Here is a 27986-nt window from a genome sequence, read left to right as displayed (position 1 = left end):
CAAGATAGACAAGTTATGTGTCATACTGTGGAATATTACAGGCAAAGCAAAACACTTTATTTAATTTAATTATGTTGTATTTATGCTGTAAATTGAATATAAACAGAGTGTGTTGTGGTTTATCATTTATTCAGAATTGTCAACATACTACAGCAATATAAAAATATAGTTACATAAAATAACTTAACGAGCCATTACACTTGTTCTGATAAAACAGCGTCAGTAGTATCATTCAACTCATGCCATCTATTCACAGGGCTTGTCACTTAACACATTAAAAACATACCTGTCCAGACATGACAGAAGTCTGACAGCTAAATTATATCTTCCAGGATTTGTTTGTGCCAGAGGAATGACGTGATCCTATATTGTAACCTTTGAAATTTGACACAATATCCATACTGATGCACAATCTATGGGAAAACGTCTATTATTCATTTGTTTCTCCTGTAGATTTTCTTGGCAAAGTTCAGAAACACCGCATGGGGGAGATTTTCAGCGTGGCGAGCGATGAGTTTTTGCAGCCGCTCGTAGCTCTCGTCTTCATATTTGCGATACAGTTTTGGCATTTGTAGAGTGTTGTATAGTGTCTTGACCTTTTCCACACTGGCTTCATCGTGATGACCGTAACACGCCTGAGGAGGGATAGAAATGTAAAAACATAGGTATTACTTCATGTATCCTGTGACTATTCTTTAAATGTGACAAGACATTTGGGATTTACATAAACCATTAAATGTTGATTGTTGCTTCAGACTTAAATAACAAAATATATGATCACAGTCAGTATGACATTGGCAACTGGGAATGTTGGATTTAAGATTAAAGGTGCACTGTGCAACTTTTCTGGTGGACGGTCCAGAACCCACTAATCTTCACTGAGACGCATTGCCTTGGTATGTTCCACAGTATGGCATTAAACTGATCTATTTTGCATTTATTCAATCTTGAAAATGAAATCATTCTTAACAGACTTGCATCCTGACAGATTGAGTCTATAATTTTCCCCATTGTGCGTCACATAAAAGTTCTCTCATCTAACTTGACTTTGTGGTGCAACCTGCTTATCTCAATGGAGACAGAAATATAATGCCACAATCAAGAACATTCCTGGCAAACCAATAATGTTATGTGATGTTGTTGCTTTGCCAGGAAAGTTCTGATGGCATTAAATGCATTAAATCCCATCAGGGCCAATTCAGAAATAAACTCTGTGAAGAGGTGACTCTGCTCACATTAAGAAAGCATATGCATATATTTTAAAGTATTTTTGAGCGCTAAAAACACCTTTAATTGATTAAAAGATAAAGGTTTAACCCATGTTGTGGAAAATTCCAGACAAATGAGTAACATCTCCATGGAGTCAAACAAGTGGCCTTTATATTGAATGTGTTATTAGTTAGCACGCCCTGGGACTAGATGCACAGCTTATGTCTGTGTGTGTGGTCATAGTACTACATCTCACCTCCAGCTCGACTCTCTGCTCCGGGGTCATGACCTCCAGCGCCGTCACCACCAGCCAGCTGCACTTACTGTCCTGGATGTCTGTGCCGATCTTCCCCGTAACAGCCGGGTCTCCATAACAGTCGAGGTAGTCATCCTGTCAAACACATATTATTACTGATATGTGTTTGGTAGTAAGAAATATGACCAGATGAATGAGAGGATGGAACTGTACCTGTATCTGAAAGAACTCTCCCATCTCAAGTAGTATGTGTTTGGCATTATTGTGCTCCTCTTCACTAGTGATTCCAGCCTGAAAAATGTTAAGATTTTACAATTATAACAGTTATACAGTTATAATCCTCATATGAACCATGTCACATGCACATAGACTGTAGTAATGAGCTCTCACCATGTACATAGCTGCAGCCACTGGCAAATAAAATGAATAGAATGCAGTCTTATATTTTACAATAGCCTTATACCTGAAAGAGAACCAATAATTCAGACAACTGACTCTAGGATGGTGGATAGATTTTTCCTTCAGCTACAGAAATGGTCAAATTTACCTCTGAATGGTGAATCTGTTGAGGTCAACGTGACCTGGAGGCGCAGAGATTAGGTCCAGAGTTTGACCAAGCTCTGTCTGAAAGGAAGTCTGTAACATAGAAACAAGATGGATTTGTAGAAATGTGTGTAGGCCAACATACTGTTCAATATACTTTAAACAAACACATGTATTACCTCTGCAAACAGCTCGAGAAGGTTGACATAATAGGGCTGGTCTCTGCAGTATTTTCGGAGAAGTCTGTAGATTGATGCTTCGAGAAGGAAAGCATCATTAATGGCATCGAGACCAATTCCATCCTTAGACATAACATAAAAAGCGTGTGACAAATTGAACTCAACTGAAGAGTAATTAAGAGATAAATAAGTAAATAAAAATTAACCTTCTTGTACCAACAGGGCTGCCCTCTTCGAGTGACAGAGCCGTCCATAATATCATCAGCTACGAGGAAAAAAGCCTGGAGCTATAGTCAAAGGAACAAAAATTAAGATTTAAGAAAAAAAGTAAACATAAAAAGTATTTATTAGTGTTATTTAAGTGCATTTGGACATCATATGGATACTTACAAGCTCAATGCACCATCCAACCAACAGAGCCCGCTGTACTATGTCCTGTGTGAGCTCAGGGGGCGGGACAAACTCTCTTAACGAGCCAATCACAGACAGCCCTCGGTTTCTCTTTCCTCCAGGAGCATTATAGAGTAAAACCTGCACGAGAAAGCAATATAACACACTGAAAATGAGCGTGGGTTACATACAGCCCGCGTATGTACCTCTCTGAGCCTCTGCAGTGCGTCCTGGAGCGCGGGGTCAGTCAAGTCCCTCTCCGTCAGCTCCGTCACCAGCTCCTCAAACTGCGCGTCAAACAGCTGAGGATCTGACAGCAGCGCCTTTTTGCTCTGTACACCATTGCAAACTCTGTCTCCCTGAAACGAGGAGGAGTGCAATACAAATGTGCGTTTTAAATGGTGATGCTGAGCCGCCCAACGCGCGGTTTTACGCACGGTTTTGATCAGAAAGCCTCTCATGTCCGCGCAACACTGCAGGCACTCCACATAAACAACTTCCCAACGCAGAACTACACTGTGTACTCCTCCGGTTTTGGCAGATTCGCAAATTTATCATCACAAAACTGTTGATTTATCCGTGTAATCTTTAGCCATCAATGCGCAGATCTACCCAAGATTAGCGCTTAAGATAAGTAGAAGACGCACTATTATTAGAGCAGCAGTAAGTGAAAAAGCGCATTAGCTGGCATTGTTTTCTCCACACCAGCTGACTACGAATACAAAACACATATAAAAAATCATCTACGTTCAGTTTCAACCTTTCTTTAACAGTTATTACTCACCATCTTCCTTTTACGCACGGATCCCTACGTCTTAATGAGATAATTGTTAATAAAACTCTACTCTCTCCAGTGTCTTGCTGTCAAAACTTGAAGTCTGTGAACGTCTCCTAAAACCAGGACGTGTAAATTGTAGTCCACAGCTTCACTGAGCCTCTCTTTATTAAAAACAAGCGAACTAGACTTCCCATGGTTCTTTGCGGGTGGTTAAAGGGGTGGGTACTTTGAAAGCTCCATCTGACACACAGACATTTGACTGGGCCGAGGCATCGCACCAGGATGGGCTTTCACCTCCAGCAGCCAATGGGACGATTGAAAGGGGCTGGGTTAAAGTGGAGTGAAGACGCACAGGAGGTGTGAGTGTAATGATTTTTCTATCAGTTACAGCGTAAAAAAACAATAAGGCAAAGGTTAAATATGGTGCAACTGAATTAAATGGCAAACTCCATAAACGCAATTGTCAATTTATTTAATACTGTGAAATACATCATTTGCATTTTAATCTTGCTTTTAAAATCTTAAACTTGTCATATTTATACATTTACAGATTCCAGAGTCTTATATTTTAAGCCTGCCATAGACATTTATATTAATAAATTATGTTTTTGCAAGACAGGAGGTAGAAACACATCTCAGAGCCTATACAATTAAGTGTCTCTGTCTGTACAGCTGTGTTCACTTTAACATCTGATCCAGCCTAAATCTGCACTTAACATTCCAAAGAAAAACTTCACATCTTAAACACAAAATACAGTGAGGTTCAGTCACTGGTGCATCCACAGCCTAAGGACCAGTGCCCATGAGGGTGGACCCTGAAAGGGTTTCTACATTATTGCCAGAATGTTTTAATCCTGCAGCGAGCAGAACAAGTCACATCGTTACCATCCTGTGAACCTTTAGAAGGCTTTGTAGGTGAATATTTATTATTTATTGTCCAAACACCAACTGAAAGTATTAAAGATGCACATGTCCAGAGCCATCTGGCCAAAACTCATCAGTGTGACCTCTGCCACTTTTCAAACAGTCACCATCACCACCACCGTAGAGGGCACAGAATATAAATAGGGTATTTAACATTTTGAAAACATGCAGGTGTAGGGCTTTCAAACAACATCTTAACTTGCAGTTACAAAGACAGCTGGGACCTAATGCACAAAGTGCCAGTGTTTATAGCAGAACATGCACAGAGGTAAAGGAAACCATCACAGCCCCTGTAAAATCACACACTGAGTCTATGTGTCGAGTGTTTTTGAAATCAGGTCAAATCAAAGCCACTCAAAATGAGTCGATGAAGTAATGTTTACTATGGTACAGTGAGGCTTTGTTATTTAAAGGTTCACTGTGTAACTGTTCTGGTGGAAGGTCACCTGCTTTTCTCCATATCAATGTTCTTGCTTTGTCTAGAATGTTCCACAGTATAGCATTAAAGTAATCTATTACCATGCAAAGTTACAGTTCAGATCTGTGAAGAGGCAAGCCCAATCACAGTGAGAATGCATGTTTTTCAAGGATCTTTTGAGCATTTCAGTTACATATGGTTTATTATACTGTAAACATTCTAGACAAAGCATGACGTCAACCCTCCATCAGAAAAGTTACACAGTGAACTTTAATTTCATTTATAACATTCTGGGGCTTTTTTGAAAAGATGCAAAAGATGGAAGACAAAACTTGATTTTCAAATAATTCATCAGTGCCATGCCCTAAAAAGCAATAACATGTGCAGAGTGTAAAACGCACAAGTATCATTAGAGTTTTCAGATGATTAAAGACTTAAGAGGCTGGTAAGATTAGCACATTAAGTTTCTTCTAGTTTATCTTCATCCAATGACTGTGAGTGGATTTATCTGATGTGTACATCCAGTGACTCAGTTTGTAATGAAAGCACCACTTTATAAGGCTGTTAGCTTAGAAAATGAACAGACATGGAGAGGCATCAGTTTTATGTCCTTCCACTGAATGTTATTTAAGACTCTGTCCCTCCTTCACTTTCACAGTGCAGACTCTGAGTACAGCGCTCCAGACGACCCATGAGGAGTCACTAGTCGCCGTAGCGATGCAAAGGAGGAGGAGCTTAGGTCTCCACAGCTGCGCAGGTGTATTCCCTCGGGGGCGTGGCTGCTGTGGGCGCGGTTGTGTCGACTGTCGCTATGGGAATGGTGGTGTCCGCGGTGATGAGACTGACGCTGGTTAGGATGTGCTCGGGTGGTGTTCCAAGGGGCTCTCGATACCTTTCAAAACACAGACATTTAATAAAGACTGAACTGAACACAGATGGGGCTGTTATCAACTCAAAAACATCTTGGTTGACTAAACATGCACAAGCTCACAGACTCACCTGCTCTGGGGGACCGTGGTTCGGGCCAGTTCCTTCAGACCCTCCCCTCCTCTTGGGTCCTTGCGTGTTATTCATCGCATGCTCAGTAGAAGGCGCTAAGTTACGTTTAGAGCGCTGAAGAAAGCGAGCCATCAAAACTCGGGTCACCTGTGAAAAGGAACACATCTGTTAAAGTACCTCAGTCCATAACATGAACTGATAGTGCAGACGTGTGGGGCCTGAGTGGTTTTTCTTTTGTCTTTTATTTTGTTTTTCCCTGCTCCGAGCCAAATTTCTCCAATGAAAAGACGAAATAAGAGAAAACCTGAAACCTGTTCGTTGTTTTACATTTTCTTCATTGTAAACAAAATAAGCTCCAGAACAACTTTGCAACATTTCTGAACCTCACGTAGATTAACAAGAGTCTTAATTATTAGATGAACCGTGGGGTCAAACTGATTTTTTTTTTTTTTTTTTTGGAGTATTGCACTCACACCTCGGAGGCAAGATGATGCAGTATTATTTCAAAAATGCATGAATGAATAGACACCAGTTATGTGGTAAAAAGTTCATACATCAATACAGAATGACATTTTTCTTTCAATGTGTAAGTGGTAGTAAAATGTATTATTGTACTACCACTTTGATCTACCTTAAGATCCCCAAGAGATCGGTGGCAGTCTTTGGGTAGGCGTCGTGGGGAGGTGGGTGAGGGTTTTGCGGGGACATGTCCTCCCGTGGACACTGCTTTGACGCTGCCTTTTCGGGGCAGAGCAGCCGCAGTGGGAGAGACACGAGGCAACAGGCAGGCTTCAGATCCTGGAGCTGCAGAAGAAACAAGAGACATTACACATCAGTGCTTTATGTTAACTCTTTTGCTCCATGTTATTAGTCAATTTGTGCTTTTACTAGTTAAAAAATGTAATTGTATGTGTGTTGTGTACTGTATGTTTTTGTGACGCTGTATTATTCTCATTGATCAATATAACATGGCATCAGAACCTGGTATGGTCATAGTGGAGGAATTAGTCAAAATATAAATGGTAAATTATAAACGGTTACACTTTTATATAGCGCTTTTCCACCTTCAAGACAATCAAAGCACTTTACATCAGGGAACAACTCACCCATTCACACACACATTCATACACCAGTGTACACAGACACCGACTGGACTTTGGTAGGCAAAAGAATAAAGAATCGACTCAGAAGTCTTGAATAAATGTTGTTTACCAGTGTCAGTTGAGGTGTGGAAAGCCTCTTTACTGCTTCCAGATCCAAAATCAACTGCACAGGAAAATAAAACATTATTTCTTTCTGTTTTATGCTTGAATTTTAGAAGCATTAATACAGTCTTGCAGACATATTTCCTGCAATAAAATACCATCTTTTAAAATGTGTTACAGTGACAGTCCAACGTGTGGACATACCCTCTTATTCAAAGTTTTTTTTTCTTTATTTTTTATTAATTTCTACATTTTAGATACAGAAGTATCAAAAACATGAAGCAAGATATATGGAATTATGTAGCAAAGAAAAAAAAGTAAAATGCCTCTACTAAATATTTTTTGACAAAGCAAAGGGTGGATACTTTGAGGTTTTGAATATAAATATATTTTAAACATGTAATTAGTTTAGTTATTTCTTTACTACATAATTCCATATATCTTGCTTCATATATTTGATGTTTTCTGTGTGTATATAAAATGTAGAAAATAGAGAAAAAAACATTGAATGAGATGGTGTGTCCAAACTTTCAACTGGTAAAGCATCTAATTAAAATTGGAACTAAACCAGGACCAAACCAAGACTGTGCGTTACCTGTATCTGTAGAAGAAGCGATTCCAGGTTCACTATGAGACCTCACCAGACCAAGAAATGCTTCATTCTCCCTCTTTCTCCCTCCGGCTCCATCACCTTTCCCCGCTCTCCGTCTCAAATACAGGGGGAAGTTATGAGCTGCCCCCTGGCTCTGGTGAGTCTTTTTACTGTCTGCTGGAGATGGGGTCCGTCCTGTTCCCTGGGTGGAGGGGGTGGAGGGCTGGACTTGGATCTCTGGGACAGTAGACTGATGTGGGCCCAGAGAGGCGCCCATAGCCTCCAACTGGGAGCAGCTGCTGGTTAATAAAGCCTGACGACGTGACACTGGAGACCTGCAGAGTCGGGATTATCGCAGTGTTAGTTGTTTTGTGAGAAGAAATATCACAATTCTTCACAATTATTGATATGAATAGCTGTTGTATCAATGTTTACTGAATAATATTAAAGTCTTACCTGTATGTAATGGTCGCCGTGCTGGGGGAGGAGCAGGAGTTGGATCGTTCTGACCTCAGAAACCTCCTCGCTCGGGGCCCTCCAGCCAGTGGGCTCTCTGGCGTTTGGGATGGGGGTCCTCGGAAGCTGATGTAGGTGCTGCCGTCACCCGTGTCCCCCTCACTGGTGCTCCTCACGCTCCGCTCCCTGTGGGTCCTCAAGCCCACCTCCATCAGACAGGAGTCCTCTGAGGGGGAGGAGTCGTCTGGGATGTCCACAATCTCAGACATGAGCAGGGATCCACTGTCCATTGAGACTAGAAAGAAAAATAGTAAAAGTTATGTATAGTTTTAGTTGTATAAACTTCTGAGTGAGATAATGGGTGAGGAAACAACAGCTAGACAAGTAATACTGTAGTACTGTTTCTTAAGTAATCAAAAACTAGTGTCCCAAATATAAACTCACTTAAAAGTTTAAAAGTATTTGGCGAAAATAGAGCTTAAGTGCAAAGTAACTGTTTTAGGTGTAATATTGTATTTAAGATTTTACAGTTAATTGTTAAAATAGACAATATAATCTTATCTAAAAGGTAAAGGCTGTGTCCATAGAGATGTGTTTAATACCACAACAATAACTCTGTTTATCTGCAACCTCCACCAGAAAAGTTACAAAGTGCATCTTCAAAAGTTACTAATTTAACTTATTAATACACAGAAGTTTTTGGGACGTCTTACCTTCACCACTAAAGGCCGTGGATGTCGCCCTCTCGCCAGAAACCTCAGCTCCATTTGCGTCAAACATGGTTCCCTTCAGAACAATTTAAGACATTATCAACACACACAAGTTTAAATAGTTGTTTTTGTTGTTCGTCAAACCTGGACCTACCTGACTGGCGGCTCTCTGTCCCATCACTGCTTCATAAGGAGGAGGGCAGTCCGTGGGGTAGAGAGGAACTGGACTCTCCATGGACCCATTATAAGTGATGCTTCAAATCAATACAGAGGAATAAAATATGTTTAATCAGCAAGAAGCTTTATGCAAAATTGAGTAGGACTAAAATAATGCTAGAAAAATCCTTCACGAGCTCACACTTTCTAGAACATTACATACATTTGCATAATAAGACAGGATATTTTGTAGTTTGAAGAGGAAGTTATGAACAAAGATGTAATTCATAATGGACAAATATTATTAAAAATGATTCAAGCTTAGTAACTATTTACCCTATACAGGATATCCTAAACCTTACTAAACCTTAGGTGGTTACTAAGCCAGAATCACTGCAAAAACAAAAAGTTCATTGTTAATTAAGGCTTTGTTCATGCTTTATTAAGGTGGATTAAGGTGTAGTTATCATAAAGTTGCACCAAAACAGGTTCAGCAGGTACCTTTGTGCATCTGTCTCTGAGCTGCAGGTGTATTCTGGAGGGTAGTACGGGGGAGGGGGGATTGGCGGGACAAACTCCTCAAAGTCCATGATGTTGGTGAGAAAGGCGTCCTGTGGAGTGGTGCATTCTGGGTTGACAGAACGAGTGCGATGTGGAGCGAGCTATAAATAAAGGGAGAAAAGTCAAAAATTGTACTTAGATGGACTTTTTGGACAGATTCTACTGAAGACGTGGTTTAGTCCTTCTTTAGTCCAAAGGCTGGTGTAGTCCTGGTTTAGACCTGGTTTAGTTCTGGTTTTATTCCAGTTTAGATTTGGCTTAGTCCTCCTGGTTTAACTTTGGTTTAGTTGTGGTTTAGTCTTCCTGGTGTAGGCCTGACTTAGTCCTGGTTTACGTGTGTTTTATTCCTAGTTTGGTCCTGGTTCAAACCTGGATTGGTACTGGTTTAACTCAGCTTTAGTCCTGGTTTAATCCTGGTTTAGTTCTGGTTTTATTCCAGGTTAGATTTGGCTTAGTCCTCCTGGTTTAACTGTGGTTTAGTTGTGGTTTAGTCCTCCTGGTTTAGGACTGATTTAGTCCTGGTTTAATTTTGTTTTAGTCCTAGTTTAGTCCAGTGTTAAACTGGCTTGGCACCAGTTTAACACAGCTTTAGTCCTGGCTTAGTCCTGGTTTTGTTCCAGTTTAGATCTGGTTCAGTTGGTTCTCCTGACTTCATTTCAGTTTAGTCGTAGTTTAGTTCTCTTATCTAGTCTAGTCCTGGTTTAATTCTGTGTTAGTCCTAGTTAAATCCTGGTTCAGACCTGGTTTGGCACTGGTTTAACTCAGTTTTATTCCTGGTTTAATCCTGGTTTGGTCCTGGTTTTATTCCAGGTTAGATGTGGTTTACTCCTCCTGGTTTCATTTTGGTTTAGTTGTAGTTCAGTCCTCTTGGTTTAGACCTGATCTAGCCCTGGTTTAATTCTGTTTTAGTCCTAGTTTAGTCTTGGTTCAGACCTGGTTTGGCACTGGTTTAACTCATCTTTATTCCTGGTTTAATCCTGGTTTGGTCCTGGTTTTATTCCAGGTTAGATGTGGTTTACTCCTCCTGGTTTCATTTTGGTTTAGTTGTAGTTCAGTCCTCTTGGTTTAGACCTGATCTAGCCCTGGTTTAATTCTGTTTTAGTCCTAGTTTAGTACTGGTTCAGACCTGGTTTGGCACTGGTTTAACTCAGCTTTATTCCTGGTTTAATCCTGGTTTGGTCCTGGTTTTATTCCAGGTTAGATGTGGTTTAGTCCTCCTGGTTTAATTTTGGTTTAATCGTAGAAAAGTTCTCTTGGTTTAGGCCTGATCTAGTCCTAGTTCAAACCTGGATTGGCACTGGTTTAACACAGCTTTTGTCCTAGTTTAATCCTGGTTTAGTACTGGTTTCATTCCAGTTTAGATCTGGTTTAATTGGTCCTCCTGGTTTCATTTTGCTTTAGTTGTAGTTTAGTCCTCTTGGTTTAGGCCTAACTTAGTCCTGGATTAATTCTGTTTTAGTCCTAGTTTAGTCCTGGTTCAGACCTGGATTGGCACTGGTTTAGCCCACCTTTACTCCTGGTTTAATCCTGGTTTAGTCCCAGTCTTATTCTAGGTTATATCTGGTTTACTCCTCCTGGTTTCATTTTGGTTTAGTTGTAGTTTAGTCCTCTTGGTTTAGACCTGATCTAGTCTGGATTTAATTCTGTTTTAGTCCTAGTTTAGTCCTGGTTCAGACCTGGTTTAGCACTGGTTTAACTCAGCTTTAGTCCTGGTTTAATCCTGGTTTAATTTTGCGTTAGTTAGTTCTGGTTTAGACCTGGTTTATCGTTCTGGCAGCACATGCTAAATCTCTCTTTCTTACCAGGTGCACGAGGTCCAGGGAGAAAATGTGAATGCTGCAGGTGACAGTGGACAGAGTACAGATGATGGTAGAGAGGATGCTGAGGCCACACGCGCTGAACAAAAGATCCTGCCAACAAATACATTAGACACAATGATGTTGTTATTGTTAATCTGCCAAAAATAATCTTAGGGAGAGATGAATAACGACTGACTTTGAGCTGATGTCGCACAGAGTGGCAGTCTGCGTTAAGATACAGGACAAGCGTCTCCTCTTCTGTGATGGAGCAGGAGTGAGTGGGGGCACAGCACACGCACAGACCGTTCTCCACCTGCACATAACATTTTGATTTATTCACTTATTAATTTGTTTCTCATATTAAACAAAGAACAAAACAAATATAACCGTTTAGACATTTACAGCCTTATAGAAACTTAACTGTCCAAAATTAGTCCGGTTCCATAAGGGCTGTAATCAACTAAATAAAAATGCAAAAACAACTATTTACACAGAAAAGGATCAGTAACTCAGTTGGAGGAGTATTTGTCCACTAATCTGAAGGTTGCCAGTTCAGATCCCGCTCTCGTAAACATCAATGTTAGAGCGATCAGATCCACTGACCCACAGGTTGGCGCTGCATTCTGTCCTTGGGCACTTAACTATAGTAAGAGTGTAGTTTTAAAAGATGTTCCTAAACAAAATCACAATAATCTGATTAAATTTATATAATCTTTATTTAAAAGTCAGGTAAAAGGGAGAGGTTTGTCGGCTTCTTCATGTTAGAGTTGTGTTTTGTTTTTTGTTTTTCCTCGAGTGATGCAGAAAAGAGGGAGCCACTGTCTGTGTGAATGGTCATGTGTGTTAGCTTGGGCCCCTGTGTCTGCGCACGCTGGTGTATGAATGTGTGTGTGACTGGGTGAGTGGAGCGCTATATAAAAATGTGCCCATGTACCATTAAAAGTACTAGGAACTAATGTATTTATATGTAAAAAGGTTTGCTCAGATATGTCGTCTACTCATCCCCAATAAACAGCCATAACATTTACTACACACATGTTCCTCGTACGTGTTTGCAGAAGGCCAGAGTCTATATAAATGCGTTTCTATAGCCCATTTGCAACCTCACCAGCGCTGTATGTAATAAAGAACAATAGCGGGAGTGTTTGTACCTGACAGGTGAGCATGTTCTTGACCATCTGCGCGTTCTGACAGGAGAGCATGGAGCCCGCTAGACTCAGGATCACACACACCGCGGACAGCAGCATGAACAGAGACACCTGTGAAACGGAGAGATAACAGTCAAACCAAACCAACTCCAGAGCCGCATACATCGGGGAAAGGTGATGGCTTTTTTTGTCCTCTGCACAGGTTGATCATCTTCATACTTACCACTAAAGTCAATGGTCTCCTCCAAGAGATGATCCCAACTATTCCTGATGCAACCACCTGAAATCGACAACAGTTTTAGTAAGTCTGAATAGCTCCTGTTGAAGCAGTGGTCACGTTTATACTTACAAAGAAGCCCGCCCAGAAGGGACAGGACTGTCTGACACGGGCCGAGGAGGTGAAGGCCATACTGGTGAAGGAGAACGCCAGCACCATCGCGCCTAGACCCAAGTGGCACAGTCCCAGGTACAGCAGCAAACGAGCGCTGCCCCTCGCCGACATGCCCCTGCGGCTGTCAGACCACCCTCTGGAGCCCGACGCCACGCTGCTGGAGTCGGAGGGGGAGGGCATGGTGCTGCGATAGGAGGAGGTGCAGCCGGATAATTCCTCAGCTCATAAAGTTAAATACACTGGCAGATGAAGTGTTGGCATAGAGATCCACTCAGTCACTGTTATGCATCAGGCTGCTGCTGCCATAAGTCCTCCGCAGTGCCCATGAAGAGGTCCAATCCAAGAACACAGTCAGCAAAAGAAATGAGCCACTAAACTGCACTCACTTCCATGTAGGTATGACCCTGAGCTGCTCTCAGGCCATCATGATACACACAGCATGTAAGTCCTGTCATGAGTCAGGCTATTGGATGAGTAAGTCTTGCTAGATGCTGTTTTACACACTATGAGCAGAAGTGAGTGTCAGCTGTCATGTATTTACAGGTCAGTTTTTGTGCTAACATCTTCTTATCCAGTGGCCCCTTTCACGCCTCCATGTAGTGGCATTGCGGTAGAGCCAGGTCTAGGCCGCGGCTCCTGCAGTATCCCAGCGCTCATCATCGTGAGGTTTTATTCTCAGGTATGTACCGTCCCACAGCCGCGGCGCGCGGGCTCAGTGAGGGGTTACAGCTGTCACGAGGCGCCGCTCATCTGCCCCCTCTCCTTAGCTCTTTAGCATCCTGTCACTCTGCAAATCTGTGGCTCCCGGACGGCATCGGCTCGATAATTGGCTCAGTGGAGACATGCAAACAAATACACCGGCTCTGCAGCGCCAAAAACACAAAGTTGCGAGAGCTAAAATGTCAGTGAGCGCAGGGGCCTGCGGAGCTTTTGCAGTGGTCCACTTCCAAACCAGACACCCCCTCTCCTCCGCCTCTCCCTGCAGTCACGCGGGTGTCCCGTTCAACCCGTGTGGTAATACTCTATGGATCTGGCTACATTAGCCTATATATCGCAGGCTTACCACGGGCCTACTGTCCCCCCGCTCACGTCCTCCGAAATCTACGTCCTCTGTGTCCGGCCGAAGCGCACACTGAAGTACATCAGTTATATTTATCCATCTTCTTTGCCCTTTTCCTATACCACCCAGAGCTGTGAACGCGGTGTATCGTGTTTGCAAACTGAAACCTGCCCTGCGTGATGACAAGGCACGCACAACGTGGAGGCCGCGCGGAGATGCGGCACAGCGCGCGCACGGCCGTGGTGCTGATGCTGCGGGAGGGGCGGTTGCCTAGCGACGGCCCTTGGCTCAAGGCTGCAGCATTTAAATACCACCACAGTTAACCTAAGAGAGGTGGGCGTAAGAGGCGGGGAAAATGAAGGTCTTTAAAGGTGTCAGTTTACAGCTTACTCAGTGAAGCTGCCTGATGTTGAACAGGCCCTGAACCTAAAAACGATATTATAAAACACAAGAGGATGTGCACTGGACTGTTCATTTCCAGAGTGAAAGTTCTGAGACACCATAGAGTGAGAGTTGAATACAAAGCCAAAGAGAACTTTAATTCAGCAGGGGTGTGACGTGTGCAAATACACACACAAAGTAACTGAAATAAAACACAGATATTTGTGATCATGGACACACTGTGGTCAAACATCAGATCAAATTCAAATGCAGTCTTCAGACAGCTGTTGAAAAGACATTTATCAAAGCACTTCTTCCACACTACAATGTCTCCATTCACAGGAGCACCGCTATTAACATCCTATAATCCATTATTGTTCATACGCCCACTCATCTCATGTTCCACTTTTCTCTATTCACTCTACCACTTTCTCCACGCCTTCATAAGACAATACACTCTACTGGATTCAAAGCTATAGCGCCTGTGTTTAGTTGGGTGTAAAGTATTTTAATAGCATTTATTTCCTATTTTCATCCTTAAAGGTCCTGTATCGTGTAAATTTGAGTCTTGAGAGCTTTAAGCCACATTAAACTGCTGTTACTTCATCAAAAACATACCTGGAGTCGTGTTTTGTTTCATTCACACAAAGCTCAGAATGCTCTGTTCCACCTTGTGATGTCATGAAGTGGTAGTTTTCAAGTTAACATCTATCTGTAACTCTTTTGTTCAGTAGAGTTGGGATATTCCAGGTCTGAAATCATCCAAATGACTCTCATGAAGGTGTACGTAAGTTTAAAAACACAGTGGAGCACTTCCTGTATTACCACATGATGACATCACAAGGTGGAACAGAGTGTTGTCAGCCTGAGAGAAGAGCTCAACCTAAATATGCAGGGTTTGTAAGTTAAAAATGTGTGAATGATGCAAAACACAACTCCAGGTCTGTTTGTGATGAGGAAACAGCATTTTAACAGCGCGATACGGGCCCTTTTATGTCGACTATATACAAAATGTCTTCCCTTTACGATGGATTTGTCATAAATTGTAAATTGTTTAAGCTGTGTGATTTTCCTATCTGGCCAGAATATCAAAGCAATCTGAAAACTGAAAAAAAAAAAAAAAAGTGAAGTTACAGTATAAGAAAAGCCTTAAAAACTGTCTGCCTCTTTAAAAGTACACCAAACAATTTTTACATTTTTACATTTCGCCACAAGATGGAGCCAAACCGTGATATGTGTTTTAAGCTAAAGTGAAGTGTCCTTTAATGGCCATGTGAGTGTCTAGAGAAGAGCACATTTGGAAGCCTTTTTCTCTGTACTGCTGGTGATTTTGACCTCTCGACCACTAGGACCCTATAAAACGACATTGGAAAAACATTTAGAACATTCTGTTATTACATAATGACACACAACGTGAAACAGTAATGATGGTCTTACTGTTTTCTTGCTGGACTTTTGAAGAATATCACTCGCCAAAGCCAGAAAGGACTGGAAAATTCAAAAAGGCAGCACAAATCTCACTAAATTAAATGAACCAATAGAAGAATAGTGTTTATAAAAGAGTAAGTGTTATGTTTCAGCTCACCTCATCTACATTGATGCTAGACTTTGCACTTGTCTCAAAGAACCGGATTCCATGATCTTTAGCCAACTGTAGAAATAAGCAGATGTGGTTTACACTTAAACACTTCAAATGTAATGACAAAACATGATTCAGTTGCTCCTCTCAGTGGCTATATTTACATGCACATCAAAAATCTGGTCATTATCTTAAAATCTTGTGTAAAAAGTCACATATTTTGACGTCTTTGCAATAGTTGACACCTGTGCAGGTTTTGACAAGGACAATTATGTAAAAAAAGAACAAACTGATGTGGCAAAGACAAAAATGAACATTGATTGAAAGAGCTATTTTAAAATTCATTGCATTTTATCTTCCAGATACAAAAGTTACTACTAATTAACTAATAAACTGACACATGACACCAGGTTTTCACTGATCTTTTGTGCCTGTAAACACCATAGACTTACATACAGTCTATGATAAACACACACAAAAAATCAGACCTAATTACTGGTTCATCTGATTATTCTCGTCATCTGTTTTATCGGTCGTGTAAGTACCTTTTCTCCTGTTTCCTTGGGAACTTTCCGTTTGGCTTCAATGTCACATTTGTTACCGAGTAACATCCGGCTGACTCCAGCAGACGCGTTCTACAAAAGAGAGTTATTCAGTTATTAAAGATGAGGGGCCCACTTCAGCAGCTGTGGCACAGTTAGTCTAGTAGCATGAACTAAAAACTATACAACCAGTCAACGAGAGCGCTTTGGATCTTCAGTTACTTCAAACGTGATTGGAAAAAACATTATGAAACCTATGTATTTGTAAGTATTTTTTGCTCTTGTATCTGTACTTTTACTTTACCAGTTAACAGTTACTTTTTACCCTTTGTTTAGTAGAGATGGGAAATTCCAGGGATGAAATTATTTGAGTGATTTTCGTGCAGGTATGTGGAGTTTAAAAACACAGTGGAGCACTTCCTGTATCACCACATGACATCACAAGGTGGAACAGAGTGAGTGTTTTCCGTTCCGAAACAAAACACAACTCCAGATCTGTTTGTGATGAGGAAACCACGTCATACCATAAAACTGATTACGTCTTCCACCACTGGTAACATTTAATTCCCGCTTTGACCTTAATGTTAAACGACTTCTGTGCAGCCAGTGTCTTTGCCTCGTTAAAATACTTAAGGTGCAGTAAAGGCTCTTACTTCTTTGATGCTCTTCATCCAGTTCTGAATGTTTTCGAAGGATTTCTCGTCCGTGATGTCATAGACCAGGATGATGCCCTGTGGGGGGTGGAGGGGTAATAGAGTGGGCGGTAGTTACAGGTACAGCACAAAAGGCCCCGGTGATGAAGTCAGACCTATTATCTATTTAGTCTGTCTAGTGGGCATCCTGTACTCACCATGGCTCCTCTGTAGTAGGCAGTGGTTATCGTCTTAAACCTCTCCTGACCCGCTGTGTCCCTAAATGAAGTACATGTGCACAATCAGATGCATTATATAAATAGTAGAGTTGACAAAAAACAAAACAGAACACTAATTAATACTAAAACTTGTACTGAAATGCTACAAATGTAATAATAATGCAAAAAAAAGTACACATTTGAACCTTTCCTGCATAGACTTTAAATAGTATTGATGTCACCAGAACTACTGTATTGTTATAAGACTATATGGTTATTTTAAAAAGTCTATTATATTGCATTGAAATTTATATACAAATCATCTTTTTGTACAATCACTGTGGTGTCAAAAATTGGTATTCAGGCTTAAACTTTTTCCTTAGCGTCCATATCGAGCCAGAAACTTTTTTTTTTTTTTATAGAGAAATGATTTGAAGTATTGAAGTGCTTTAATGAAATTGTGTTGATTAAATGAACAATATCAAACTATTACATAAAAATGCCACACAGATTGAGGTTAACACAAGTCCAGTGCAGTACTGAAGTGCTCTGGGTGCTCTAATCCAAGGTGTTTTTATGATATTTGATAAAACTATGTAAAGCTAAAAGAGGCTGTAGTAAATGTTGAAAATGAGCCTCAGTGTTAGTATGAAGTAGATCTAGTAGCAGGAAAAAGCTTGAAACTGAATGCAGTTTTTTAATTCACAAAAACTGGTTTAAAATGCTTTTTTAATAGAACAGAAAGTCATTTTTTACATTTTCAAATTTCAACATAATAGTATTTTTATATAAATCTATTTGTATTTGTTTTTCTGATGCTGATCCAGGTCACTGTAAAACTATTCTTTTAAAAGAGAAATAAAAATGAAAAAAGTAAAGTAAGTAAACAAACTACACCCAGAAGAAGGATTTAAAATAATTTAGAAAAATAAACCCACCCACCCATCCAACACACACCCCATTCATTCATTTTTAACCTAATACATGAAGAGTGGCTTGTTTTTTTTCTTTATTTATTCTAATTAAAATGAAACAACAATAGCTAATATTTTGAGTTTATGTGACACTGAGAATTAATTGTGGTTATGTTTATAATTGTCTTTATGAACATGCAAATATTGTGAGAATTAATTTTGCTTCACAAGGTTATTTATTTATTTTTTATTTCTTATTTTTTATTGTATTGAATAGTATTTTTTAATTTTTTATTTATTTTACTTATTTATTATTTATTATTATTTATTTTATTTATTTATTTTTTATTTTAGTCTGTATGGAGATGGGAGTTTGCAGGGAAATGAACAAACTGGGATGAGATCTTTTATGTTATCAACAATGTCAGATTCAACAAAGGATTAAATTCCGATAAGACCTGCGTGCGCTTACCAGACTTGCAGTTTCACTTTCCTTCCATCCACATCAATGGTTTTCACCTTAAAGTCGATGCCTAAAGAAGGGAAAATAGGAAGGGCATGAGAAATGTAGCAAAGACAGCATAAATATGTAGTATAAACTCACCCACCCATCCAACACACACCCCATTCATTCATATATAGGTCACCCCTTGTCCATACTTGGGTTTTTTGTCTTCTCTCTCTTTTCTTCTCCTTTTTAAACATAACACACTCATTCCTGTTTAGTTGTTCTATTTTGTTTAATCTTGTGGACAAAATTACTGGAAACAACTTGAGGGGAGACCAGGGAACTGGAGGGGGCAGCATCGTAAAGGTTTTAAAATACTGAAATCCAGCACTTTGACACCTATTCTAGTCTTAGTTTTGTCCTGGTTTAGCCCCAGTAGTGTGGGTTTACACTTTAAACCAATATTTCCTGATTTACTCCTGGTTCTATAGTCTGGGAACGCCCTGGTCTAGTCTTTGGTTACTCAGATTAAGTTTGGGTAAAGTATTCACTCCTGGTTTAGTCTTGGTAAAGGTCCTGGTTTGTTTATTTCCTGGAAAAATCCTGGTTTAGATCTGATTTAGTGCGTAAGATGTTTTTTTTTTTCCTGGTTTAATCTGCCCTCTTATATCCTTAGTCTAAAGTTTAGACATAATTAAGTCACGTTAAGGTTAAGGTTTAATCATCATTTATCATTTGACCCTGGTTTCGTTCAGTCCTGCTTTGGCTGGGTTGGTCCTGGCACAGTCCTGTTTATACATTTACTTGTTGAGACTTCTATGGTGCATATACACTCATGCATGGTCATAGTCTCTGGTGCAGTTCTTCTAGAGGCAGTGAGATGGTTAATAGAGATTGGAATGAGGGTGGGTGGACCCTGTGAGAGCCTAGACAGAGGAATGAGATCAGAGGCGGAGATGGGGGAGAGGGTCAAGGAAGATACTATAAGAAGAAGAAAAAAAAAAACCTGATATGAGACAGTAACAGTGGAGATTGAGGTGGACTGGTAGTGCACTGACAAGTTGAGACATGACCAGTCTAAGCACACCACATGAAACCACAAACCAGTTTTTAAGTTTTCTCAGAATAAATGAAGAATGGCACAATCTGGTCTGATAAATGCAAAATTTAACAGAGCTCATATTGTTTAGTAAAGTAAATAACAATAACAACTTACCAATGGTGGAAATGTAAGTAGAGTTGAAATTATCTTCTGCAAAACGGATGATAAGACACGTTTTTCCCACTCCACTGTCTCCGATGAGTAACAGTTTGTACAGAAAATCGTACTTTTTTGCCATGGCACGCAGATAACGCACAAAGTTCAGTCACTCCTGAAGGTTATTTTCATATAGGCCTAAGAAATTGTGGGTTTCTAATGTTTTAAAAGGCCTGCTCCATGTAGTTGGAGGATTCTTCTTTTTCCTTGTCACCGGTAAATTCCAATCCCCCTCAGAGCCTCTACTGCGCTGTTTTGGATCACTCTTGGATCAAACTCCTCTCTATCCAAAATGCGCAAGACAACCGCACATGCCTCTTCTGCGCCAAATATATCCAAAGAACAGTATTTTACATTCCCCTCACGGGCAGTCTTTAGCAGTTTGCAAACATTCCGGGATGGCTACGTGTTTTTTCAGTCTCCAAAAAACTTTGCTTCCACCCGGATTTACTGGTCGTCAACGTAATGGGAAGTGCAAGCTGCATAGACACGAACTGGCCACTAGATGGAAGTGTTTCACCGGTTTTGCTTTTTGTTTTTATAACGTTTTGAATTGACAGCAAAATTAATACTTTGCATCAATACTTTACATTTCGAGTTTAGGGGGAAAAAAATTTGTCATCGTACAGTTTAAAAAACAAAACAAAACAAAAAAACAACAACAAAAAAAATTAAAATCACTAAAATAAAAATAAATACATTGAGTAAAAAAAATAATTTTAAATAGATAAACTTAGAAGTACGTAGGATATGCACTTTTACTGCAAACATAAAAATTTAAAACGGTACCTTTCTAAGTTGCTCTTCAAACTGTAGTCTATTATTGCGCCGCCAACTTCCGGTTTTAGTGGCAGTGATTTCCGGTGAAAGTCCAGACACGCAGACATGCCAGTAAGTAGTTAAAAAGCAAATATAAAGCAATCAAACTGTGAAAAGTGGTTATTTCACTAGATGAACGTGTAGAATATTGTTAAATATTTTGGCCTACCGTGCCTTGTCACGTTATATGTGATTTTCTATGGTTATAAACCGTGCACTCGCGTAATGGCGAAACACGTGCTGAAAAACTGTCCACGTTGCTATTTTTTGCGTGTAAAAAGGTCAGTTTTGGTTTGGTAGCAGATTTAAATAGTCGTACTCAAAGTAAAGTCATCATTTGGGTGTTAATTGCGTTAAAATCCACCATTGTTTTCTTTTCAAACCGTTGTCACGTGGTTATCTTGGAAAATGTTCAGTGTCTGTACCTTCCTGTCCTGAATCATGAATTTATTAATCTTTTGAGAAAACTGTTTATTTCTAATGTTTATTTCCATCAGTTTAAGAAAACATTTACTTGTTGTTGTTTAGCTTGCTAAGGATCTCCTAAATCCATCCCCGGAGGAGGAAAAAAGGAGACACAAGAAGAAACGTCTTGTCCAATGTCCCAACTCTTACTTTATGGATGTCAAATGTCCAGGTTAGTTGGCTCTATGTATAATTTGTCTTAATTATTGCTCAAGCAGCAACTAATTTTAAAGAATGGTTTACAACCTTTTTATACCCACACCTTTGTGTGTTGTAACAGCGATTTATAAAGCTGTCAACATGTTTTATCAAGGACATTCAAGCCGTAGTTATTCTTGCCTTTCCCCCTTATTTCACAGAAAAGACATTAATTCCACCTTACTTTCTCATGTGTATTATTTAAGTTTGGAACAATCTTAATTGTTCCATTAATCCATCTCCATAAGGTATTCACTTTTTTCTTTTTTAATCTGAAATGATTCCAAGCACATGCACCCCCAGGGGTCCTCTTGCCACTGGACTGGCCTGCTATTATTTGTCCATTTGTGCTTTTGCCTTTATGTGTTGCCCTATCATTACTTCTTCCAGTGACCAGGGTGTCAAATAAGGCATACAGAAAACCGTGTGGCTGTTAAATTGAGTGGCAAATGACCCCTTAACTCAACACTTGCACGGACACGTCAGTTTCAGTGTTTTATCAAAAGTCAATGATTTACGTGTTCCTGCTGTTTCCAATTCTTACTCTTGTTTTTGTTGAAGGTTGCTACAAAATCACCACCGTGTTCAGCCATGCTCAGACAGTAGTGCTGTGCGTCGGCTGCTCCACAGTCCTCTGTCAGCCCACGGGAGGGAAGGCCAGACTCACAGAAGGTACACAACATGTTAAACTAGCATTTCTCATTTGAATTCATTTTTATTTAAGATACAACACAGAACAAAGCAGTATCTTACACACAGTATCTTACACACAGTATCTTGCACACAGTATCTTGCACACAGTATCTTGCACACAGTGTCTTACACACAGTGTCTTACACACAGTGTCTTACTGCATTCTGCTGTCGAGTGGGCAGTAAATGAAATTTATAATTTTGAGTACGGCTGCAATGATTAATTTACCAATCGTGACTAGTCAACTACAAAAAAAAAATAACTAGTCGTATTTTGATCATCGTAATCGTCGTGCAAAAAGACCTTATAACGAAGACTGAGGCATTATTATATCAAAATGTCAAAACAGAATAAACAATTTCTGTCTTCATCAATAATACACTTTATTCCCAAATATTCTCCCAATGTAATGCCTTCAGTCACCATATTTCAACCTTTATTTGGATGCTGATATATTTAAAAACTTAATGTACAATAGAAATAATTGTTTGACTAGTCGACTAATTGAGAAATTTGTTGTTAACTATTAAAGTAATCATTAGTTGCAGTCCTAATTTTGAGTTTATCATAGTTCATATTCATTTAGTAATAGTAGAGGCCACTACAATTGCATACTTCCTCTGAGTTCTCTCTTTTGTTTAAACCCACTTGTCACTCAGAGGATGACTAATAGAAGGAGAGGGTGGGTGTTTGAGCATAGAGGTGCATTAAATGGAAAAGCCCTTATAAATCAAAAAGCATAATATCACAAGGACAATTTGTTTTTTTTGTGGCATTTCGCCCAGCCCCATTTCTGCTCAACTTGGTTTTGAACCACTTATTGAGACTGTCTTTTTTTCTGCAAAGTAAAGTTATTTGTGTTTCTGATCAAATTAAAGCTAAAAGCATCTTCAAATATAATTTACTGGTGTACTGGGCACTTGTTTTAAAATGTGTACTATGGACAACTGTAGACAACTATGGTTCATATTGTTTATTACTGAGAGAACTGCCATCATATCATGTCTTTCACATTGGGGTAACTGGTGTAATGAGTTATGCTTTTACCCACTAATAGAGTATGTGGTTTGTGTATTGTCTCAGCGCCACCTTGAAAAAATGCATTTTAGATTTGTTCATTATTATTTCATATAGTCAGATGCTTCTTAAACTGTTGATTTTTAGTCTGGGCCAATACTAAATGTTTGTTATTGTGTTTGATTTTAACTTTCGTAACTCTTTTGCCTTTGTGTTGCCCTTTCATTATTTTCTTTGTGAAAAGGGTGTCTATCAAGGCATACAATAACTCTGGTAACAGATGTGGATTTAACTGAAGGGCATCTGACGTGATTCTTTCATCTTCCTCATCTGCCAGAACAATATATTAGCAATAACTTTAGCAAACACGATAGAAACAATAGAAGTGGTTTTGAAGGCGATGATCCACATGTTGGTATATTGGTTTAAATGTCAGGTGGTTTATTCAGTCTGTCTGTGAATCATTTGAGCTTAATGGTCAAGGTTGCTGCCTACCAATAGCTACCATGGTAACAGAAAGAGGGCTATTAGAGTTAGCCTTGTAAATTAATTAACATTTTGTACCTTTTGCTTTTAATTTAAGAACATCTGTAAAATGAACAGATGTTGGACAGCATTTTACATAAGTGTATATATAAGCGAGGAGATACTTTTGGCAGCATTCTTCAGTGTTTAATGTGAAAAATGTAGAACTGCAAGATTAATAGTGACAGAATTAAAAATGCCAAATGTTATTTTTTAGGTATCTTGTCCTCTGTAAACAACATTACATCTCACCTTCTGTAATTGTGTAGTTTAGACCTCTGCAGATCTGTTTGTCTTTTTTCATATTTGCACATTTTGAATATGTGTAACAGGCAAATCCTTAATCAGGGCAGAATCCAAAATATTAAGGTTATTGCTAATCTTACCAAAATCAGAATAGGCTTTAGTACGCACAATACCAGGGGTGCTCAGAATGTATGTGAGTATGTGAGCTACTTTTAAAATGATCGTGTCTGAAAGATCTACCACCTAATACACATGTGTCAAACTCAAGGCCTGCGGGCCAAATGTGGACCTCCACATCATTTTATGTGGCCCTCGACAGGGTTAATTAAAAGGTATGATGGTCTTAAAATGTCATTTTATGAGATACACAGTTACAGAGCCATATTTTTACATCTAGGCAACTGCATATACAATATTTGTACCGTAAATTTCGGATTATAAGCCGCTACTTTTTTTCCACGCTTTGAACCCTGCGGCTTTTACAGCAGTGCGGCTTATATATGGAATTTTACTGGATAACGGACCCTGGGGGGCGCTCTCTAGCTGTAAACGTAAAAGTGAGACAGACGTGGGGAAAGATTCTGCTCTGAAGAATTCACTAGTTTTGATTTTGAACGATCATTTTGCGCATCATGAAATGGATATGATGCAGTTTTTAAGATAAAGAAACAGAAAGGAAACAGAGCAGGGGTCGGCCTTTAACACGCAAAGAGCCATTTGGACCCACTTTCCACATAAAATAAAACACTGGGAGCCGCAAATACTTTTTGACATCTAAAATGAAGATAACACTGTATAATAACAATAATGTAACGGAATAATGTAGGTTTTACTTTCACGGACAAGCCTTCTACACGTGGCAGATAAATATGGCAAAAACAACTTAAGTGCATTAAAAAAATACAACTCACCAAACCGCTGCATCATGCATCGCGCTGATTATGTGATTATGTCTACTCTACTCCGCAGTTTCTTTAAAAAAACAACAACAAAAAAACTCGTAGCGTATCGTTTAATCCCAGGTGCTTATTCTCCATGTGCCAAAGCAGTTTTGAAGGTTTCATTGCCTTATTTGCTTTTCCCGTATGTTACGCAGAGCGGACTCTGTGCGTGAGAGTCACCTGTAGCGACAAACCCAGATTTTAAGTAGGCATTGTCTGTTAAATTTATCTTTCTTTTTCTTGGAGGTCGTAGTCTCTTCTTCTGGCTCCTCAGTTGTCCTTTTCCCCTTTGTTAAAAAGATCTCCAAAGACTTTTGTTTTGGCTCATTTTCACTCGCTTGTGGCTCTACTTTTGTGCGTCGTGTCTGATGTGTTATACGTGATACGTCACCGCGGAGACAAGAGCAGATAATATACTTGCTACTACATCAAATAGATTTCTGTGGCGATTTCCAGCAGGATTTTCATGATACATCTACGGACGAGCTTATTAGTGTGTCATTAGGGACGGGCCAAAGTTGCTCCTGACCCCTGTGCGCACAACGTCTGAAAATCAGGGCTCTTTACGCAGGACTGTGAGCTGTGTCTGTGTTAGTTCCCAAGCCACGCAGAGCCGCAGTATAAGGCTGAAAGAGGCGCATACGGCTCCGGAGCCGCGAGTTGCCGACCCCTGAAATAGAGCCACTGCACGTAAGCTCGACATCAATGAATCCAACTTGGTCAATGTAAAAAGACGACAAAAGTTTTCAGAGGAAATAAAAGCAGATTTTCCGTGTTGGTGCAGCTTTATTTTCTAAACCTGCAGATGTGTTCATCCCGTGTTGTTGTCGTGTTGGTGCCAATTTTCAGGCACAGTTTAAAAAAAAGCGTGTCGGTGCACCGTCTTTCTGTGTAAATGTCTCATGTTACAATATGAAAACCTGCGGCTTTTATTCAGGTGCGGCTTATATATGTACAAAATTGATTTTCTCTTCAAATTTAGCTGGTGCGGCTTATATCAAGGTGCGCTCTGTAGTCCGAAATTTACGGTAACTTGAAGTAATAAATACAGAAACAGTTAATTAACAAGTTTTAAAAAGTAGTTACATTTATTTTACATCTGGCCCTTTGAGAGCAGCCATTTTGCTAATGTGGCCCTCGGTGAACAAGTGCTTGACACCCCTGACTTAATAAAAAAATGTTAAACATATATTTATTTGTAAATGTATTATGGATTCTTACATGTACAGTGCATTTTCATGTACCTTGCACAACGTCATGAGATAATACTGCACAAGACAATTGAACTTCCTACATGTTCATAATTACTTGAATGATGATTACTGCTCTGATGACTTGCATTGAATAGAATCAGTGAGGGATGCATAGTTCGGGCAGTAGCTTCTGACAGCCAGCCAGGAGTAAAATTGCATTTTTCATTTGAAAGCGATAACAGAGCTAATCATGTTGATTATGGTTTTGTCTTTTTTTTATAGCCATAAAAATCATGTTAAACGAAGTATCAGAATTTACTGCATCTTTCCACACAACTACTTCTATTTTACATATCCATCCGTATTTTTTCTTTTATGCATCGAATAAATGATTCGTCACCTTCAGGACAACAGAGGCAGATTACTGTAATGACGGTAAAATATTTAGATAGCTCCATGTCTCCGCTTTGAGACGCCGTTTGAATTTACATGAGAGCACGACTGGCCACGGAGTTGCGCTGCTGGAAAGTCCGCAACCGCGCTCTATAGGCGACGATAGGATCCGACGCTATAGGGTTAAACTAACTCGTGCTTGTTTATGCGTGTGCAGCGTCCATGATGTGACCTAGAGTCAGGTGTAATCTGACTGGTTGTCCTGTATATTAGTCATGTGACTGGATGGATGACGGGACGTGATCTACCCAAAATGCCTTAGATCACGTCCCGTCAAATGACTGGTAGATCGCGATCGACTGGTAGATCGCGATCGACTGGTAGATCGCGATCGACTGGTAGATCGCGATCGACTGGTAGATCGCGATCGACTGGTAGATCGCGATCGACGTAATGAACACCCCTGCACAATACACAAACTCAAAATGTGCTTTGGCGACATGGCGCAACGTAAAACTCTGAATAATAATAATAAAATAGCATTTATTATTAGCAACATTATTCAGCACTAATTTAACTTTTTCTTTTAACTATTTTCTTTCTTTTGTTGTTTTTGCAGGTTGTTCATTCAGGAGGAAACAGCATTAGAGAGATGATGAGCATTGGACGTAGTTGTTGAGGAGTAGGAGGAGGAGGAGGAGGAGGAGGAGGAAGAGGAGGAAGAGGAGGAGGACAGGACCATAGCTTTATGGTCATAAGGCGGTGACACTGCTTCAAACTGAGGCTCACATGGAGAGCTGGGGAGGATCATGTATTCCAGAAAATCTGTCCTTTTGATTCTGCAGAGGAGTGATACATTCAGCAGTCTTAATAAATGTAGGTTGTCTTTGGGAAATGGGTCTGGAGCATGATTTTCCTCTTCCTCAGACTAAATTTTTTAACGTTTGGATTATGATGAGTGAATCTGGGAATGAAAAGGATTTAAGGCCTTTTGGTGCAACTAAAAAAATGAAAAAAAATAAAGAAAATTTAAAAATGTGTATTCATTAATCAAACTAGCTTGAATCTTAAAAGTATGCTGTGATTTTTGAATAAAAAGCTCTTCTGTTGTAAACGTTAGCTGTTCAGTAAATGGCTGATCAAAATCAGTACCATATTTGAGTGTTTGCAGTGGTTTATGTTGCTTGTTGCACTTATGTCATCAAAGATTTTATGTCAATCATAAAAATGTGAATGTGTCTGATTGGGTTTGGTTTAAATAAAAATATATCAGGCATTAAATAAATGAACAGGCTTGAAACTGCTTTATTTGTTTTCTGTTTAGCAATTGTAAATGCATAATTCACTTTTTTTGTTTTTACATGGGACAAAAAAATAAAATTCTGGTTTACAAATTGTCTGGATTATTTTATTTCATAACTAGTGCAGATGCTTTTATGTTTAGAAAAAGGGGGGGGGGGGGGGGAAATTGGCTCAAATAGTTTTTTTTTTTGACCTGTTAAAAACTAGTCATGTTTATTAGTAATTTACTTGGGCGTGTAATGGTGCACTTTGTCCTCTCTTATCTTATGTAATAACTCATCAGTGGGTGTGTATCTGAATAAAAAAACAGGAAAACAAAACAGGTCTAATGAACCGGTCTTAAAGGTGCATTATGTAACTTTTCTGGGTGAGCGCCTGCTACCTGCTTGTCTCCATGGAAATACTGTTTTGCCTCAAATAACCAGTGCGGCGTTAAACTTGTCAATAT

The 27986-nt window shown here is 39.6% G+C and overlaps 4 protein-coding genes across 5 annotated transcripts; 1 reads left to right on the top strand and 3 right to left on the bottom strand.

Annotated features, from left to right (window-relative positions):
* Positions 1-112: 112 nt before the first annotated feature.
* Positions 113-3176, bottom strand: fdps (farnesyl diphosphate synthase (farnesyl pyrophosphate synthetase, dimethylallyltranstransferase, geranyltranstransferase)). Its single transcript, XM_033981670.2, has 9 exons — positions 2784-3176; positions 2578-2718; positions 2394-2474; positions 2188-2310; positions 2013-2101; positions 1856-1928; positions 1679-1756; positions 1466-1600; positions 113-635 (listed from the first exon to the last, which is right to left on the bottom strand). Exons 1-9 carry the CDS (start codon positions 3036-3038, stop codon positions 435-437), a joined length of 1176 nt encoding a protein of 391 aa, XP_033837561.1. The 5' UTR covers positions 3039-3176; the 3' UTR covers positions 113-434.
* Positions 3177-3867: 691 nt separating this feature from the next.
* Positions 3868-13154, bottom strand: fam189b (family with sequence similarity 189 member B). Of its 2 annotated transcripts, XM_033981181.2 has the most exons (14): positions 12673-13154; positions 12547-12603; positions 12327-12434; positions 11372-11488; positions 11179-11286; positions 9317-9477; positions 8814-8913; positions 8663-8735; positions 7950-8244; positions 7497-7828; positions 6909-6962; positions 6328-6500; positions 5697-5843; positions 3868-5589 (listed from the first exon to the last, which is right to left on the bottom strand). In XM_033981181.2, the coding sequence occupies exons 1-14, from the start codon at positions 12892-12894 to the stop codon at positions 5350-5352; spliced, it is 2187 nt and encodes a 728-aa protein (XP_033837072.1). In that variant the 5' UTR covers positions 12895-13154; the 3' UTR covers positions 3868-5349. The 2 variants fall into 2 exon arrangements, with proteins under 2 accessions (XP_033837072.1, XP_055083832.1); XM_055227857.1 differs by lacking the exon at positions 6909-6962.
* A 1138-nt stretch (positions 13155-14292) lies between these two features.
* rab13 (RAB13, member RAS oncogene family) lies at positions 14293-20213 on the bottom strand. Its single transcript, XM_033981168.2, has 8 exons — positions 19705-20213; positions 18513-18573; positions 17127-17187; positions 16930-17007; positions 16280-16369; positions 15741-15806; positions 15593-15643; positions 14293-15508 (listed from the first exon to the last, which is right to left on the bottom strand). The coding sequence occupies exons 1-8, from the start codon at positions 19826-19828 to the stop codon at positions 15437-15439; spliced, it is 603 nt and encodes a 200-aa protein (XP_033837059.1). The 5' UTR covers positions 19829-20213; the 3' UTR covers positions 14293-15436.
* A 364-nt stretch (positions 20214-20577) lies between these two features.
* Positions 20578-26916, top strand: rps27.2 (ribosomal protein S27, isoform 2). Its single transcript, XM_033981169.2, has 4 exons — positions 20578-20637; positions 21094-21202; positions 21790-21900; positions 26856-26916. The coding sequence occupies exons 1-4, from the start codon at positions 20632-20634 to the stop codon at positions 26882-26884; spliced, it is 255 nt and encodes an 84-aa protein (XP_033837060.1). The 5' UTR covers positions 20578-20631; the 3' UTR covers positions 26885-26916.
* Positions 26917-27986: the final 1070 nt, after the last annotated feature.

This window comes from Periophthalmus magnuspinnatus, chromosome 16 (genome assembly GCF_009829125.3).
Source record: "Periophthalmus magnuspinnatus isolate fPerMag1 chromosome 16, fPerMag1.2.pri, whole genome shotgun sequence".
NCBI classification, from domain to species: Eukaryota; Metazoa; Chordata; class Actinopteri; order Gobiiformes; family Gobiidae; genus Periophthalmus; species Periophthalmus magnuspinnatus.
Note: the sequence above shows the minus strand (reverse complement) of the source record. Positions and strands in the feature narration are given on the sequence as shown.